Source organism: Nuphar pumila, chromosome 12 (assembly GCF_984573655.1).
Source record: "Nuphar pumila chromosome 12, dmNupPumi1.hap1.1, whole genome shotgun sequence".
NCBI classification, from domain to species: domain Eukaryota; kingdom Viridiplantae; phylum Streptophyta; class Magnoliopsida; order Nymphaeales; family Nymphaeaceae; genus Nuphar; species Nuphar pumila.
The window spans coordinates 23,621,423-23,641,145 of NC_143260.1; the positions used below are offsets into that span (position 1 = coordinate 23,621,423).

Consider the following 19,723-nt stretch of genomic DNA (forward strand, 5'->3'; position numbering starts at 1 on the left):
AAAAAATTTCTCCTGAGACATGACTTTCATTTTAGCTCCATGAAAAAACCAAAATGTACTACAAAAAGTGTTGCAAACTGAACCTACTTTGACCCCACCCAAGCTCAATCTAGGATCAATGCAGTTTTTCTTTTGGTGGAATAAACAGGGAAAATTACCTCACTCATTCTCAAGCTGACATAAAAATCCCCAGGTCTCCCTTGCCTACGAGGAAGTTAAGAATGTCGATGAATCGGATCTGAATTCATTGAATTCTATTTAGTTGCATTTAGTAAGCCAAAACCATATCCGTTTATAATCAAAGTGTGGATATGGTTTTGATTTTTTACTACTGAATCTGACAAATATCTTAAATTGTTGGATATCCCAAGTAAAAAGTGAATCCGGCATGAGCTTTTCACCATCCAAATCCGTTTAGCTAACATCCAATTAGTCGAATATGGTGCTGGCCACATCCGATCCAAATCTGAACCATTACAACCCGACAGGAAGAAAAATCAGCTTCAGCTTCACAGTAAGGAACGTGATCTGAGTTCATTGCAGTTAATTACTTCTTTTTCCCCACACTGTTGATATCGAATTACACTCCAGTCCCAACAGAACCAATGGGCGTCCATAAGTTTGCATAATTGTAAAATAGTTCAAGTTCAGACTGTATTGGTCTACACTACTCAATGAGGATGGTGATGCTAATCTTTGCCTGATGAAATTCTCTTACTATTTCTTGTTAAGTTTCGATTTTTTCTATTAAGCAATAGAATTTGCATTATACAAAAGCTTAACATAATACAAATCCCTTCCTGAAAAAATGAATTATAAAATTCTTAAAAAAAAAGAGTAAATGTAGACCTATAAAACATACTTACAGTGATTATTAAAAACTAATATAAAGCGTGAAGCAAGATTTATTTTGAAAGTGACATTTTGAAAGTGATATGGAAGTGTGAAAAGTGAAAAAAGAAACATGAAGGAAACAAGGGAAAACAAGTGGGAAGCGAGTGAGAGGGGAAAACGAATAACACAAAAGACAAAGGAAAAGTGAAGGAGAAGCGAGAAAGAAATGAGTGTGGAATGAAAGGAATGTGAGAAGGAAGCAATTTGAAGAGTGAGTGAGAAGCTCACCTACTACAAATGGGACGCGAATTCCCCCCCCACTGAGGGAATTCCACTTCAGAAGCACGCTTCCCCTAACTATGCTATAAAGCCAATACTTTTGAACTAAGTTCAAAGTACAAGCACAATGCAGCAAGGACAGACATTTTGAGAGAGACTCAAATTTTTAATCATTCATTTCTTTCAATTAAAGATACCAATCTATAAAGAAGCAGAGAAGGGGAAAATTCATGTACAAAATTGCACACATGATATTTTTGCTTCAAGCACAATGTCACATAATCCTCACGGCCATTAGGAGGTCATAATACATAGATATCCAAAAAATGTACATGTTAAAACTAAGAAAATAAATAAATCATGCATTCTCTAAAATATACGAGAAAATGAGAAAAAGAAAGAAAACAGATTTGACATGCATTGCCATCTAAAGCAAGTGAAAAGATGATCAATTACAAAACCCCTTTCCTTAATCATATGGATTTAATTTATACACAACAATCAAACGCTGAGTTATGGTTTTTGCACATCATCAGCAACCAGGGAAGCAGCAAGCCATTCTGATGCAGAAGTATGTGTTTCTGGCTCACATTGCACCAGCAAGCGTATAGGAGTCACTGAGATCTGTATAAACATAAAGCCCATAGTAAATCAGTCAGTACAGTTTTAAAATTCACAAAGAGAGAGAGGGAGAGGGAGAGGGAGAGAGACTCACAAAGCCATTCTCCACGGCCCTGAAATCAAGATCTTCATCATGATCTTCTTGTTCCTTCTCTACAAACTACATTCAGAAATTAATGGGTATCATAGTTTCATTTCCCATTTTCAAATTAAATTGAACCAATAAAGATAAATGCAAACAAATCCTACAGATAGTGACACGGGTATACAGATATCTATTGAGAATGGTACTATCAAAATGCACGTTAAGGGACTGGTAAGGATAGACAATTCTAAATAGTTGCAATATAATCATGGAAGGTTTATGAGACTGAAAGAAACCATATACATAAAATAGAGAAACGTAAAAAAGAGTAAAACCATTACAAGAAAATTGATCAGAGGCATAAGATTATTGAGCTGTTATTATGCTATGACAGGACAGTCAAACGTCCCACAAACATCCACCTTTTAAGAGGTAAAGTTAGGTGATGTTTGCAATCCAGAGAGGTTTTTTCAGAAAAAAATAATTGTCATTGATAAGTTATTTTTTCCAATGATTGCATTACTCAGAGCGCATTGGATTATACTTCCCAACCTTTTTCCCAGTAGGAAGCAAATCAGGTAGTATTACAAATAGGTGATGGCAATTACATGAAACTTGTTTACCTCTAGACGGAAATGCTTCTTAACAGATCCTCGTTGAGGTTCAGGCTTCCCATGTTCAGCTACTGACTCTATCTCCACAGTCTTCTTTTGTGCATTTAAGCGACGAGCTGCACCCTGAATAACAAATTCAGCTATCATTAACATAACTGTGAAGTAGGCTACAGCCTACAACCCATTTCATCTAACATAAATGTAGGTTGTCTTGATAAAGAGAAACTTACTGCTGCAGATGCATCTCTTCCAAGCTGTGCAAGCTGAAGGCCCAGGCTTTGTTGGTTAGACATGAAATGTCCAGCTGGGTACCTGCTTGATGTTACTGCTTGCCATGTGGGAATAGATCTCCATTGACTCTGCCTGGTGATTTTAAATCCCTAATTCAACACATCAAAAATTAGCAAGGGATAGCTTGCACCCAATAGAATAAGCAAAATAGATTAAAGCAGTACACTGCACTGAGCACAATGATCATATAGTATTAGCCTAATACCATCTGAGATTTTTTTAGGGTAGTAATTGTTAATATATGTACATATATATAATATTATATATGTATATACATATACATATTGTATATGTATGTACATATGTATGTATTTATATATTATATACATATAATATATATATATATATGTATTATATACTCAAGTCAACTATTGGTTGACTTGAAGGGCTAGCTGTTGGACTGATGGTATGGTTCCCTTTACCCTTCTTTAATCTCTCTCTTCTCCCTCTTGTTCTCTATATAAAGGGTGGGTGTGTACCTTTGTAAGTGAGAGAGCAATGGGTAGTTTTAGGATTATATGTGTGATTTGAGTGTATTGTAGTGAGGATTCTTTATAATTTTATATTTCTTTTGTATTATTTGAATTTCATCCATAATGAAATTGTTTATTTTTAAGTCTTGTATTCTATGAGTATTTATATTGTGAATGTGTGTTTAACTACATTTGGTCCTTGAAATGCATTTTGGAGTGCATTGGGATCCGTGTCATTTTGTGACATGGTAGCGGACTAAGGCATCGAGGTCTTGAAAAGGATTCATATTAAATGAATGGAATGGATTCAAGGATTTTGCATTCCGGTATGTATCTTTGGCTTCTTGACTTCCATATGTATAGTAAGTATTTTTTATTTTAAATGAGTTATGTTAAACATAAATATTTTTGATGTATGTAGGAATTGTTGTGTTTTGATATATGAAATATATGTCTTAGATTATGAATATGTGTAATGAAAAACTATATTTTGCAAAAATATATAAGCTCTTACACACTTATTTTATTGAATAAAATTATTTTTTTTATATATTATGTACCTTGCGTTAGGCCAATGACAACCAACATAAAAACTTAGTCACACCCTATGTATATGAACCACTTGGAGTTTTGGTTCATATCGCCGACCCCAATTGTTTTGGGATGAAGGCGTAGAAGAAGAAGATATATTATGTACCTTATTGTGTGTATCCTTTTTGTGGGATTTGTGAGTGTGTTCCTTAGAGAATACTTTTGTTGTTATCTACTCAAGTTGAAGTTGGTGGACTCTTGGTTCATGATTGAAGACTCTTTGAATCGATTCTTAAAATATTATGAGTTTTGAAAAATACTAAAATTCATATTTGAATGTCTATTAACATATGTATGGACTATCTTTGGAATTTTTAATATATTGTGATATAAAAAGGAACTTTTATCGTGATCTATTTCTAATAGTCTTTTTATCATCATTCGAATATGTTATTTCATTTGAGCGATATTGTTCTATTAAATAAGATTATTTTCAAATGGCATGTTTTGGATTAAGGTCTTATTTAGGTATATGCCTTAAGAAGTCATTATTGAATTGCATAAGCATGACTTGTTATCATATAATAAATGTGTTCATCTTAGTGGTTTCTCTCTTACGTATTGATATTTTATATCATGCTTATTGGAGAGTGTTACATTGTGAGAAAAATCTCTTGTTTGATGTAACCATATATATATAAATCTGTATGGCTCTTTAGGAGTTTTTTTATCAATAATATCTATATTGTTTTTATGTCTCTTGTTCCTCTTTGTGAGGATCGGGTATAGCCCTTAGTTGGCTCTTTGTATCTCGCCCACTAGTGGCTTCATATTTGTGTGGTTATGCATTAGTGCACTCAAGATTTTATAGCTCTTTGGGAATCTCCATATGATTGTCTTTAATTACCTCATAGTAAACTTATGATTAGCTCTAACTTCTTAAAATCATGTGTCTTTGTCTCTTTAGTAAGATTTATTGATCTTTTGTATATGATGTGCTTAGTGCACTTGTTTATTGATTGATGGATTTATGATCTCTTGAAGGATTCTCAAAATTCATAATTTCAGCTCATCTATGTAAGTTGCTTATATTGGGCATGACTTATTATTCAAGATTGTAAAAATTGCCATAAGACATCATTGCATATAATTGCATCAATTGACATATTGTTGTGCATATAATTACACTAATTATTATGCTAAGATTTCATCCACTTGATTGGATTTTGATTTGAAACTGTCTTTTCAAATTGGTTCCATTTTTATGAACTCACTTATATGAAAATTGATTTTCGTGAGTATGTATTATCTTTTTATGGCATTTGGATTGTCCATAACTTATTGTTTTTGTCTTTGTTATTAGGTCAGGGTTAGCCATTGATGTGAGTTGTGTGTGCACCTCATGTCATCTTATCAATCTAGATTTTCAAGTTTATGAGTGATGTGTTGTCATTTGCCTTGTGTTTGATTGATAGATGATTGGCCTTTGAATTCATTGTTATTGGAAATCCGAGTTAGTCATTGGGGTGAGTTGTGTGTGCACTTCATGTCATCTTGTTAGTTTAGGTATGTATCTAACTGGTAGGTGATTGACCTCGGTTTCTATGAGTGTATTTTATCACTCATTTGTTTATATTGAATGTTTGATATCTTGTGATGGTAGTTATGTTTTTGAAACCATGAAGTTTCTAAAAATTGATTAAACATTATTAATGAACATTTGTTTTTTTTTTTTTCATTACAACCTCTCTTATCTCTTGTGTTTCCCTCTTGTTATGTCTCATATCTAAGTGTCATTATATGCAAAAAAGAGATGCTTATTCACACTTTTATATGTATACTTAATTCATAAGTGACATTGAGATAATACTCTTATTCTAGTAACTAATACACTCATTTTGAGTGTCATTATATGTAGACAAGAGATGTTTATTCACACTTTTGTGTGTGTGTTTAGCCCATAAGTGGCATTGAGATAATATTCTTGTTTTAGTAGACGATAAACTCATTTTGAGTGTCATTATATTTAGACAAGAGATATTTATTCAACTTTTGTGTGTATTTTTACCCCATTAGTGGTATTGAAATTATGCTCTTGTTTTAGTCGCTGGTACACTTGTTTTGAGTGTCATTATATGTACACAAGAGATGTTTATTCACACTTTTGTGTATTTGTTTATCTCATAAGTTGCATTGAGATTATACTCTTGTTCTAATCACTGATATACTTGATTTTTGAGGATTGGAGGTCTAGCGAGGTGATTGCTTGTAGGGTCAAACTAGTATTAAGATTTGCAAAATTCATTCATTGTGTATGAAAATTTTAAAATCTCTTTGTAATTTTTCTAAACTCATTTGCTCTTATAGTAGGAATGGTTATTGAAATAGTTTCATGCATTTTGCATTGGATATGCTTTAGTTACATGATTTATTCCATCATCGGTTGTCTTGCGTGATTTGCATTAATGCTTTTCTAAGCATATGTTAATGAAATATTTATCTTTTTGGATTGTAACTCTTTGAGACTTGTTGATATTATCTTCATTAGGAAGATTCTTTAATCTAAGCATTTCTTGAAATTTGTGAGATTTTAAATCTCTTCATATTTCTTAAAAAGAATTTTCATTATTATCTATTAATATTTGTCCATAAATGATTTTTCATTGGTTCTAAATTATTGCATGGTTCATTCATATATGCATTAGTTGTGTGTTTAAATATTGTTGTTAATTGATCCATGCTTATTTATATCTTCTGCTGTGTAAAAATGAATTGACATTTATACTCCTTTGTGAGTTATTTCTTCATAGTATTGGTAATGTTGAAAATCCATGTTTGCTATACATTAACGTCTTTTGTGATAGATATATGTGTACATGTTTTTTATGATGATTAAAGTAATAAATGACTCATGTTTTAAATTAATGATTTTTCAAAATTAATTCTTACTTTAAATTATTTTAAAAATTATTAAATTGACTTATTAAATATTTTTTATATATTGTATGCATGTGTGCTTGGCTGTCCTCTCTCCATAATATATACATATAAGTATAGTTATTTTTTGTTAGACGGCTTGTTTGCTCTCTTTACAGAAAATATTAGAGGCATTGATAATTCTAAAGACGTTTTGAGCATATCAAAGAAGATCTAGAAGCCCCTTAAAGGATTTGTATCATGAAGAATATGTTGATATCTTGTGTAAAGGGACTTCCTTTGTAATTGCAAACTTACGGTGAGTTACTGAAAGTTTGGGGGGTGTTAAGATTGTAAATATATATATATATATATAATATACTCAAGTCAACTATTGGTTGACTTGAGGGGCTAGTTGTTGGACTGCTAGTCCAACGGCTAGAGTGGTTCCCTTTTTTCCTTCTTTAAACTCTCTCTTCTTCCTCTTGTTTTCTATATAAAGGGTGGGTGGGTGCCTTTCTAAGTGAGAGAGTGATGGGTAGTTTTAGGATTATGTGTGTGAGTTGAATGTATTGTAGTGAGGATTCTTTATAATTTTATATTTTTTTTGTATTATTTGAATTTCATCCTTAATGAAATTGTATATTTTTAAGTCTTGTGTTCTATGAGTATTTCTATTATGAATGTGTATTTAACTACATCGTATTTTTTGCCCTTGAGACGCATTTCGGAGTGCATTGGGATCTGTGTCATTTTGTGACATGCAAAATAATATCATGACAAATCAAAGTACAAGAATGCAGTGGCATTCAAGCATGTGCAAGATGAAACATACGCATAGTGAGTTCGCTGCCCCGCAGTCGTTATATTTCCAGAATTTGTCAAAAACCACTAAGCAAGGCCAGCAGATGTCCATTGCCTAACTATGAAGCATATCAGAGCCCTTCTTACTTTTAAAGATGAGCATTCTAATTTAAGTTTACTACTTATTTTCTTTTGTTCTGCCTTCATCATCCCCATGACCACCACCACTTATTCACCACCACCATCATCTCTACCACCACCTCTCCACCATTACCACCACCACCACCACCACCATCCATCCATCACCATCACCATCACCATCACCATCACCATCACCATCACCGTTCATTAGCACTGTCATCACCACCGTTACCACCACTATCAATACCATTGCCATCACCATTACAACCACCACCATAAACATCACCACAACCACCATCACCATTGCCACAACCACCATCACCATCACCACCACCACCATTACTGCCATTACCACAACCACCACCATCTACTGTCACCATCATCACCACTACCCCACTAATCTTTTTTTCTTCTTCATTATAATTTAAACAGTTGGTGTTCCAAACATTCAATTAATTAAAATTTTAAAAGACAAGATTCATCTTTATAAAATGTGCTTAAGTTTATTTATATATACAAACAATAAGTAAAAATAGATCCAAACAGGACCCTAGTGATCCATTTACATGTATAAAAACAATTACTTCATCAAGAGAACCACTCACATATTGGAGACAGGCATCTCAAGCCCACATAAAGGAGAAGAGTAACTTGGTCATATTCAAGTTTGTCAATCTTGTAAGGGTATATGAAAGTTTTCCTCTGCACCTGCGTTGAGAAAGAGAAGAGAGAGAGGGAGAGAGAAAACAATTACGGCTGTCACGATTTCTGTAAAAAAGAAATCGTGACCTAACTTGTGTATTTAAGATACATTACAGTATGGGTCCGGGTTTGGTGTATCCAGACCCGATAAATGTAAAAATAGTTACATGTTACATATCGGGTACATGGATCGGGTCAGATCCAATGCCTATACACCTTTTTCACCCCCCCCCTCAAGTTGATTATGGTTTTGAACCATGAACAACTTGCTTTTAAGCATCCAAAAGCGGTCCTTGGTTAACCCTTTGGTAAATATGTCTGCAACCTGTCTTTCAGTGCTGACAAACTCAGGCTCAATCTTTTTTTCTTCAACCTTCTGTCTCACAAAGTGTTGGTCGATCTCAATGTGCTTGGCACGACTGTGATGTACCGGATTGAAAGACATGTTGATGGCACTTTGATTGTCACAGAGCAAGGTAGTGTGGGAGATCTTTTCTCCTACTTCAGTTAGAAGATGCCTGATCCATGTGACTTCGGCAGTGGCAGCAGCCATGAATCTATATTCAGCCTCAGTGCTTGATCTAGCGATAGCTTTTTGTTTTCTACTGCTCCAAGAGACTAAATTTCTTCCAATGAAGGCACAATATCCTGATGTAGATCTTCGTTCGTCAGGATCTCCTGCCCAGTCTGCATCACAATATACAGTAATTTCGTGCTCGTTTTGGCCATATGACTGTGGTAAATATATCAATCCATCTCCAATAGTCTCTTTCAGATATCGAAGGATCCTCTTGACTGCTTCCATATGTCCAGTACGTGGCGCATGCATAAATTGAGACACTTGATTGACTGAATAAACAATATCAGGTCTAGTGAATGTGAGGTATTGTAACATTCCTATTATGCTACGATACCTGATGGGGTCATCACACAGATCTTCATCATGAGCGCTAAGTTTTTGATGAAGTACACTCGGTGTTCCCAGAGGTTTGCAGTCTTTCATGTCTGCCTTGCTGAGAACGTCTACGGTGTACTTGTGTTGAGTGAGTGTCAAGCCATGAGTCTGGTTATCAACTTCTACACCAAGGAAATAGCGTAGAACTCCAAGATCTTTCATTTTGAACCTTTGACCTAATAAGTCTTTTATCTCTTGGATATGGTCCGCAGAGTTTCCTGTGATGATGATATCATCGACATAAATTAATAGTAGAGTGGTCACATGCGGGCTTTTAAAAATAAATAATGAGTGGTCCAGCATGGAACGTGAAAATCCATGCTTCTGAATCTCTAGCGAGAAGCTATCAAACCAAGAGCGAGATGCTTGCTTCAGGCCGTAGATGGTTCTTTTTAGCTTGCATACATGGGTTTTACAATTTTGTTCTTGATATCCAGGGGGTTGTTCCATGTATACTTCCTCCTTCAAATTCCCATGTAAAAATGCATTTTTTACATCAAACTGACTCAACTTCCATCCATGTTCAACAGCCAGGGAGATGATGATTCGAATCGTTCTCATTCTTACAACCGGACTAAAAGTCTCATCATAGTCTTGCCCTGCTTCTTGGGTGAATCCTTTTGCTACAAGCCTGGCCTTATATCGTTCAATGGTTCCATCTGGTTTGTACTTGATTTTGTAGACCCATTTGCATCCGACAACATTTTTATCAGGTGGTCTGGGAACAACTTCCCATGTTCCACATTCATGCAAAGCTTGCATTTCATCATTCATGGCTTCTACCCATTTCATAGAAGCGACTGCCTGATAATACATAATGGGCTCTTCGTCCTTATTGATGGCAGTTAAAAATAGTTGAAGATCCAAGGAGAAGTTGTTATAACTAACCCATCTATCAATAGGATGTCGTATGCGGTTTGATTTTCTGGCTGCAAGAGTATGAGAAGACGCAGGATTGGCGACTGAGACATGATCTGGATGACTTGATGTTGTCGGTCTCTGTCTAGAATAGACAATGCCTTTGTATCTGCCCGGTACTTCCTCTGCATTCTGTGACCCCGACGTCCCAGTGTTCTCAAACACCTCTCCTTCTTGTTGCACACAATCTGAGGAACATGCTTCATTGGAGCCAGCAAAAAGTTCTGAGCTCAGCCAAGGATAGTAAATTTCAGTTGGCATATTCGTTGTGTCAGCTCCGTGATCAAAATTTTGTTCATCAAAGACAACGTTTCTTGAGGTTCTGATGCGTTTGTTGGTGGGATCATAACACCTATATCCTTTGTAATCATCTGCATATCCCACAAATCTGCACTTTTGAGCCTTGTCTTGAAACTTGTTTCTCAGAGACTGATCGATATGCACATAGCAGACACATCCAAAAACACACAGATCATAATAACTAGGATGAGTTCCAAAAAGACAGTGATAAGGAGACTTATTTTTCAGAACCACCATAGGCAATCTATTTATCACATGCACGGCTGAATGGAAAGCTTTTGTCCATAGGTTGATGGGAAGATTGTTGTCATGGAGCATACTCATGGCACTTTCAACGATATGCTTGTGTTTTCGTTCAGCAATTCCATTTTGTTGAGGGGTGTGAGGACATGACACCATTCTTCCTATTCCGTTATTTTGAAGAAAAGAAATAAAATCACGGGATGAGAATTCCCCACCTCCATCACATTGGAAAAATTGAATGGACTCAGAAAATTGATTTTTGACAAGGGAAAGAAAATTTTGAAACAAAGAGAAGACTTCCGACTTATTTTTTATGAAATATATCCAAGTGTATCGAGAATAGTTATCAACAAATATTAGATAGTATTTACTTCCAGATCTAGAAGCAATTGGGACGGGTCCCCATACATCAGAACAAATTATCTTAAAAGGTTTTGAAGCTCTCTTATTAATGGAATGAAAAGGCAATACATGGCTCTCAGGAAAGACAACTGGAACATTTGTGACTGTTCTCACCCCTATTGAGACTTTCTTTTGGAATGAGATTATTAGATACAAGTTTCTCAATAAAATGACTCCCACAATGGGCTAACCGACTATGCCATAAGAATGGCTTATTACATTCAGAAATACTAAAAACATTAGCAGAAGAGGATGAACACGACTCTAATGAGGGCTTTGAATTCAGGTGGACAGGGCGAACAACATGACAAGGAGCTTCTTCAAAGACATACATATTGCCTCGTCTCTTTCCTTCAGCGAATGTTTCCCTCGTGCGTAGGTCCTTGACCTGCACAGAGAAGGGAGTGAATTCAACCGAAGCATTATTATCATCAATAAGTTTGGAAACAGAGACAATATTTTTCTTAATGGCAGGGGCATGAAGAACGTCTAAAAGAGTAAGAGTGGAATATGACATGGGAATGACAGTTTTTCCAACATGAGAAACAGGATGGTGGGATCCATCTCCAGTGACAATCTTACTTTTTCCAAAATAAGGAATGGGATTAGAAATCTTACCTGCATCACCTGTCACATGAGTGGTTGCCCCTGAGTCGACAAACCAAGTGCCTTCATCACTCTGCTTCAATTTCAACTCTGACAACGCAGATATCAGCAGATCTTTAATCTCTCCATTATTTGAGAACTTCCTTTTGTTTTCTGTCTGTGGACCCTTTCCTTTATTCTCTGGATTATGCCAACAATTCGCTTTGATATGCCCCTTTTTGTTACAAAGGAGGCAAGTAGGAATGGATCTTGATCCCTGCGAATGAGCGAACGTATTTGGAGTGGGAAGCAGACCACGCCCTCCGTGTCCACTTCGCCCTTGTCCTCCTCGTCCTCGTCCTCTACCATAAGTTACTCTTGTGGCAAAAACTTCCTGAGAATTTGTGTGAATGTGAGATTCCTTAGAGAACCCTTTCAGAGTCATCTCATACTGAATCAATTTTGCTCGCAACTCATCAAAGGTAGGAAGAGCAGGGAGACACAATAGTGAAGTGACGATCATATTGTAGTCGGATCCCAATCCACTCAGAGCCTGTTGTACCATATCACTGTCACTCACCGCGCACCCTATAACTGCAAGTTGGCCTGTGATAGTCTTCATCTTGTTCAGATATTCCATGATGGTCATGGAATCTTTTCTCAGCATTTGAAATTCCCTCTTGAGAAAAACCATTCGTGACTGCGAAACTTGTGAATATGTTTGAACCAATTTTTCCCAAAGTTGGAGAGCAGTACAATTGTCGGGAATTGCAACAAGGACCTCTTGGGACAGGGTGGAAGTGATATATGCAACCACCGACTGATCTTTCCTTTCCCAGTTGAGGTACTCTACGTTCTTGACATACACAATTGAACTTACTCCTTTGTCATCTTTTTCCTCTCTCGTAACAAATTCGAGTGGAGCGGGAGTGGTTCCATCAAGGTGACCCAAGAGACCCTGACTCCTTATAAAAGGAATGATTTGTCTCCTCCAGATCAAGAAGTTTGAGGTAGTTAACTTTTCAGAAAACGAGTTGAGTGAGAAAACTTGAAGAAAGATTGGATGAAGAGGAATGAATATCCATGAGAAAGAGTTTTAACAAGAAAAAGGAACCCTTTTTGTGTTACCAGAGTATCCACAGAGTGCTCAGTCTGCAGCCAGAGATGTTTGTTGATCGTCCCTTTTTTTTTTACGGCTGAGAAATTCAAAAATTTGCGACCAGAGGTTGTCAGAAGAAATTCAGGCTGTATTCCAAGACTGAGTTTTCTTTTCTACTTTTGAAAGGTCGGATATTTAAGCAATGGAAAGAAAATCAAACTCTATTTTCAATGTGAAAGCAATGAGGAAAGGAAGAAAAAAAACTGTATTTTCAATGTGGATCCCACTCGTAACAGTCAGAAGAAATATGATACGAGAAAGGGGTTCTGAGAGTCGATATTCAGCCATGCCCGATATCCAAGCCCAGTATAAGAAGAGGGATACGCAGGCTGCATTCCAAGAAATTTGATGTCGCAGACCTTCCCGATATCCAGCCCAATATAAGAAGGGATACGCAGAAAAGAGAAGAAAAAAAATTTGAAGGGATACGCAGAAAAGGAATTCACGCGAAACAGGCTTTTCCCTTTCTTGATGTACAGGATCACCGTGAACCAGGGTTCACGTGAGCTCTTCGTGAACAGATTAGGAATTCACGTGAGGCGTGAATCCACTAAAGGAAAAGAAAAGACTGAAGAGGGGGAAAACGAGAGATGGAGATTGGGAATATAGAGAGAAGAAAACTGAAGAAGAAAAGAAGATGGGAGAAGAAAGAAACCTCAAACCTTTGATCTGTCGCACCTTTGGAATCCTCCGCAACCCCTAGATGGATCTTCGCTCTGATACCATGAAAGTTTTCCTCTGCACCTGCGTTGAGAAAGAGAAGAGAGAGAGAGAGAGAGGGAGAGAGAAAACAATTACGTCTGTCACAATTTCTGTAAAAAAGAAATTGTGACCTAACTTGTGTATTTAAGATACATTACAGTATGGGTCCGGGTCTGGTGTATCCAGACCTGATAAATGTAAAAATAGTTACATGTTACTGTAATGAAATAAGCGGAAGAAACCAAGAATGCTAAAGCATTCACTATGTCCCACACGGACAAATGCAACAAGCACAAGAGAGAAAATTCACTAAGGGATATACAAAGGGCCTTATAAAAAGGCAACACACATGAAAAATAATATCACTATTATTGAAGAGGAGCTCTCAAGAGCAATACACCATACATGGGGGGTTCCCCCTATTTATAAGAAGAGGAGACCAAAGGGGCTCCCAATAGAGTCGTTGGGAGCCCCCAACGGTCACATATGTGACCGTTGGGGGCCCCAACGACTCCATTGTGGGGCCCCTTTTCGGTATCCAAAAAATACAAAAATAAAAATAAAAAGAAAAATAAAAAATAGTGAAATACGAGAAACAAAATAAGTACCCCTATGGGGTACTTTGTGAAATGACCATAATACCCCTATCGGGTATTATGGTATTATTACATATGTTTTAACACCCCCCCTCAAACTTTACGGGGGAATGACCGAAAGTTTGCCAAGGAGGAACAAGAAGCGAGGAGCAGGCAGGGCTTTGGTGAAGAAATCAGCAAGTTGATATTCTGAAGTGACATATGGCAGTGTTACTGTCCCACGAAGATATTCATCACGTACATAATGACAATCCATTTCAATATGTTTCGTCCTCTCATGGAAAGTGTGGTTGCTGGCAATGTAGATAGCACTTTTGTTGTCGCAACAAAGCTTCGAAGCCCCGGTAATTTCGACTCCCATATCTTGAAGAAGACTTCGAAGCCACACCAGCTCCATTGTAGTGGTTGCCATAGCCCTGTATTCTGCTTCAGTAGAAGACAATGAGACTTTCTGCTGTTTCTTGCACCTCCAAGCAATTAGCGAATCTCCTAGGAATACACAAAAGCCAGTAGTTGAGATTCGATCATTTGGGTTTCCTCCCCAGTCAGCATCAGTATAAGCTAGTAAATCTAAGGAAGAGATTGAGGATAGGAATAGCCCTTTAGTCAAAGTATTTTTAATATATCGAATGATCCGGAGCACAGCACTCATATGCACAGATGTAGGAGCATGCTGAAATTGGCTTGCAGAGTGCACAGCATGAGCAATATCGGGCCTGGTGATAGTCAGATAGGTGAGGGAGCCTATGAGTTGCCTGTAGGGCGTAGGATCATCCAGCAGAACTCCATCCTCCAGTCGTAGTTTAGCATTGATAACCTCGGGAGTCTCCACCTTTTTATCATCTGAAATCCCAGATTTGGAGCATATGTCTGCAGCAAGCTTCATCTGTGACAGTATATACCCTCGAGGAGAGTATGCAACTTCTATGCCAAGAAAGTACCTGAGAAAACCCAGATCAGACATATCAAAATTATGTTTTAACATATTTTTAACTTTAAGAATACCGCTTTCATCATTGCCAGTGATGATCATATCATCAACATAAAGCAGAAGGATGATGATACTATTACCTGCATTTTTAACAAAAAGAGCAGTGTCAGTATAACATGAGCGAAATCCCAATTGTAACATGATAGCACTAAATCTATCATACCAAGCCTTAGGGGCTTGTTTAAGACCATATAAGGCTTTTAATAACCGAAGGGTTTGACCTTGGTTAACACTGATTCCCGGCGGAGGATCCATATATACTTCTTCATTCAACTGACCATTAAGAAAGGCATTTTTAACATCTAATTGGAATATAGGCCATTTCTTAGATGATGCTACCGCAATTAAAGTTCTAACGCTTGTCATGCAAGCCACGGGAGCAAAAGTCTCCTCATAATCGATGTCATATTCTTGTGAGTATCCCTTAGCAACTAATCTAGCTTTATAGCGCTCTAGGGAACCATCACTTTTTGTTTTGACTTTGTAGACCCATCGACATCCTATAGCTTTCTTATTTGGAGGAAGGTGAACTATTTCCCAAGTTTTAGCTTTATTTAAAGCATCTAGTTCAACTTTCATTGCTTCAACCCAATGAGGTATACTTTTTGCTTGATTATAATGGGAGGGTTCATAGTAAGAATGCAAGGCTATTAGACAAGCTCTATATTTAGGTGAAAGAGTTTCATATGAGACAAACCTATTAGGTGGAATTGATTATCTAGAAGAACGCCTAAGGGAGGTTTCTTCTAGGGGTTCATTAAGCCGCAAGAATTTTTCTAAAGCACTAATAGGTTGGGCTTCCTCACGCCGAGTGTATACTTGGAGATTGTCACCATTAGTTGGTGATACATCATCATCATGAGAATCATGAGTATTTTCTAAAATTTCCGGATGACTCAAAGAGTCATCATTTGAATCTTCTAAAAGATCATTGATAAATATATAATCAATTTCATTTGATTTTTCCAATATGTCAAATCCATTTTCATCTTCTAGAAAGGTTACATCTTTGGAGACAAATAACTTATTGTTTTTATGATCAAAGCATCTATAGCCTTTTTTATTTTCACCATATCCTAAAAATACACATTCTATTGCTTTAGGTGACAATTTATCTCTTTTATGTAAAAGAACAAAGCATTTACACTCAAAAATCCGAAGACGATTGTAGTCGGGTGTCATATTAAAAAGTTTTTCATAAGGGGAGATATTATTCAATTTTGAAGATGGCATCCTATTGATTAAATAGGTGGAGGTTAACACGGCTTCGGCCCAAAAATTTTTAGGAATATTTTTAGAAATGAGTAAGGATCTAGTGGTTTCCAAAATATGCCTATGTTTTCTTTCCGCTAGACCGTTTTGTTGAGGAGTTCTTGGGCAAGATTTTTTATGACAAATGCCATGTTGTTTTAGATATGCTTGAAAATCATTTGATAAGTATTCTCCACCCGAATCGGATCTAAGAATGGATATTTGACTTTGAAATTGATTTTGAATTTTTGCATGGAATTCTTTAAAGAAGTTAAAAACTTCCGATTTAAAGTTAAGAAAATAAATCCATACATATCTAGTATAATCATCAATAAAAGTAACATAATATGAATAACCACCTTTAGATAGAACCGGAGATGGCCCCCAAACATCGGAATGCACCAATTCAAAAGGTCTTGTTGTCACAAAGGATCTAATAGGAAAAGGAGTAGACTTCATTTTGCCAAAAATGCAATCTTTGCAATTGATATCTTTTTCTTTACAAAACTTGTGTCCAAAAGGAAAAAGATACATTTTAGAGTAACTTGGATGTCCAAGCCTTTTATGCCAAGTTTCAATATTTTTGTCTTGGACATAAGTACAAAATGAGGTATTTGGAAGCATTAAATTATCCATAAAATAAAGGTCTCCCTTCCTATGGCCTTGCCCAATCCGCTTCCCGGACCGGAGATCCTGCACAAAGCACCCTTGGGATGAGAAAGATATTTCACATCCATGGTCGGCTATTTGAGAAACGAAAAAGAGGTTAAGATTTAGTTTTGGAACTATTCTAACTTTTGGAACAAGGAAATTTTGAACATTTTTAGAATCAAGAGTTCCAACACCATTTATTTTGAGAAAAGTTCCATCGGCCGTAGAGACACAAGACATTTTTGAATTGGTGTGCACATTGGTTAATGCATTTTCATGAGGGGTCATGTGAAAAGAAGCTCCGGAATCTAAAATCCAAGAGTACGTACCGGGAGGTGATGATGAGGCAATGGCGGCACCGGAGGTGGAAGAAGTGACCTTTAAGATTTGTTGAAGAGCCAAGGAGATTTGTCCAAGAGTGTCTTTGAGATCCCCGTTCTTGCCGTCATCTTCTTTGGTGGTGGATTCTTCAACGGAAGCCACCTTTGGCTTGAATGCCCCATTTAGCTTTGGGCAAACGGGTTTAATATGTCCCGGCTCATAACAATGGTGACATATAATCATTTTTCTTCCACCACTCCCTTGCTTACCAAAATGAGGTGGTTTGTATGTTTTAACATGATTGCCGGGTTTAGATACGGCAAGAACTTCCTCTATGCTTTTACCCATGCTATGCCTAGTCTCTTCTTGAGTAATCTCGGCAATAGCTTCTTCTAAGGGAGGAAACGTGGATCTATGAAGAAGTGAGGATCTCACTTGTTCAAATTCGGGACGAAGCCCAAATAAAAATTGAAACAATCTATCTTGTTCCATTTGTTTTTGTCTTAGAACCACATCCTCCATAGATACCCATTTAGGCTCTAAAAGAGCCAATTCATCCCACAAAGGATTTAGAGCACTATAGTAATCTTGTATGCTCATGTCGCCTTGTTTTGTGGTTCTTACTTTTTCTTGCAAGAAATAAGCTCTTGCAAGATCCTTTTGGGTAAACATACCCTTCATAAAAAACCAAGCTTCATTTGCCCGGCGGAATTTTGCAATATTTGCACATACCTTAAGTTCGACATTATTCATAAACCATGCAAGGATTTTTGCATGGTTGCTCTCCCAATCTTCCATTTGATGATTATAATCTTCAATGGCCTTGAGACGAGCATCGCCTTCAAGTGCTTTCTCTTGATCTCCTTCCATCTTTGTGAGCTTAAGTTGGGGTTCCGGAACGGTTCCCATTACATAACCCCAAAGCTTCTTGCCTTTGAGATTATTCTCCATTGCGGATGCCCACATCATGTAATTTTTTCCATTGAGTTTGAATGATAGATCGATCTTGACTTCCATTGCTACACAAGGAAGATGTGAGAAAGAAAGGAAGTAGAGAGAGACAAGATTTTACCTTTAGAAGATCTTATGGCTCTGATACCATGTAATGAAATAAGCGGAAGAAACCAAGAATGCTAAAGCATTCACTATGTCCCACACGGACAAATGCAACAAGCACAAGAGAGAAAATCCACTAAGGGATATACAAAGGGCCTTATAAAAAGGCAACACACATGAAAAATAATATCACTATTATTGAAGAGGAGCTCTCAAGAGCAATACACCATACATGGGGGGTTCCCCCTATTTATAAGAAGAGGAGACCAAAGGGGCTCCCAATAGAGTCGTTGGGAGCCCCCAACGGTCACATATGTGACCGTTGGGGGCCCCAACGACTCCATTGTGGGGCCCCTTTTCGGTATCCAAAAAATACAAAAATAAAAATAAAAAGAAAAATAAAAAATAGTGAAATACGAGAAACAAAATAAGTACCCCTATGGGGTACTTTGTGAAATGACCATAATACCCCTATCGGGTATTATGGTATTATTACATATGTTTTAACAGTTACATATCGGGTACATGGATCGGGTCAGATCCAATGCCTATACACCTTTTTCAGTATATTCATCCCCACTGATGTGCGTAAGATGTAAATACTAAATATACAACAAAGCCTCTCTCTCCTGATAATTTCTTTTTCTTATTTCCTAAAGATAACCAACTGCAACCACAACATGAAACCAGAGCATATTCAGAAAGGGTGTGAATACTTGATGGTTTACAGCAGTTACACAATTAGTATTGAAATGACTTGAAGATAGAACATAGAGTCCAGGAAGACAAACCCTTAAGGCAATCACGAGGGTTTAATTATGATAATATCTGACTTCTTTGTCCAATTATGTAGACAAACAAGTGTGACATGGCATGGCTGATAAAACTTTTTTGAGGTGTCTGGTGTGAGCTGTCCTTATTGAGTGAAGAATTATTTAATCTGGGGGAGTCGAAAATGAGTGATTTTGGTGTGGAAGATTGTTTATTGAGATTGCTAGTGTTTTTGGATCATGGCTCCTAGATCACCCACCCAAGAGTGTCATGAGTGATGACGGCCTATGTGAAGGTTAACAGCCCTGAAGGTACAGGGCTGCAAGGACTATGGGACAGTGAGATGAATAAAGCATCAGCATCCCAAAAAACATTCACGTGATGGCCCTGTAAATGGACAGTTATGAGGAAGGATCATATAGTGGTGTCCATAGAGGTCTGAATCCAAAATACAGAACACTAAAGCGACAAAAAAACAAGGGCTAAATATGATAGCTAGATCAGCAAAAGTCACACTATCTTTAAAAAGGA

General features: G+C 36.9%; 1 protein-coding gene across 1 annotated transcript in view; it reads right to left on the reverse strand.

Moving 5' to 3' along the window:
• Positions 1-1,344: 1,344 nt before the first annotated feature.
• LOC149820319 (uncharacterized) overlaps positions 1,345-19,723 on the reverse strand; it is a 41,125-nt gene continuing 22,746 nt past the window's right edge. Inside the window, exons 7-10 of the mRNA XM_089983863.1 lie at positions 2,664-2,813; positions 2,443-2,556; positions 1,829-1,894; positions 1,345-1,737 (exon numbers count right to left, since the gene is read on the reverse strand). Coding sequence (XP_089839989.1) covers positions 1,627-1,737; positions 1,829-1,894; positions 2,443-2,556; positions 2,664-2,813 — 441 coding nt within the window. The 3' untranslated portion in view covers positions 1,345-1,626. The remainder of the gene's footprint in view (positions 1,738-1,828; positions 1,895-2,442; positions 2,557-2,663; positions 2,814-19,723) is intronic.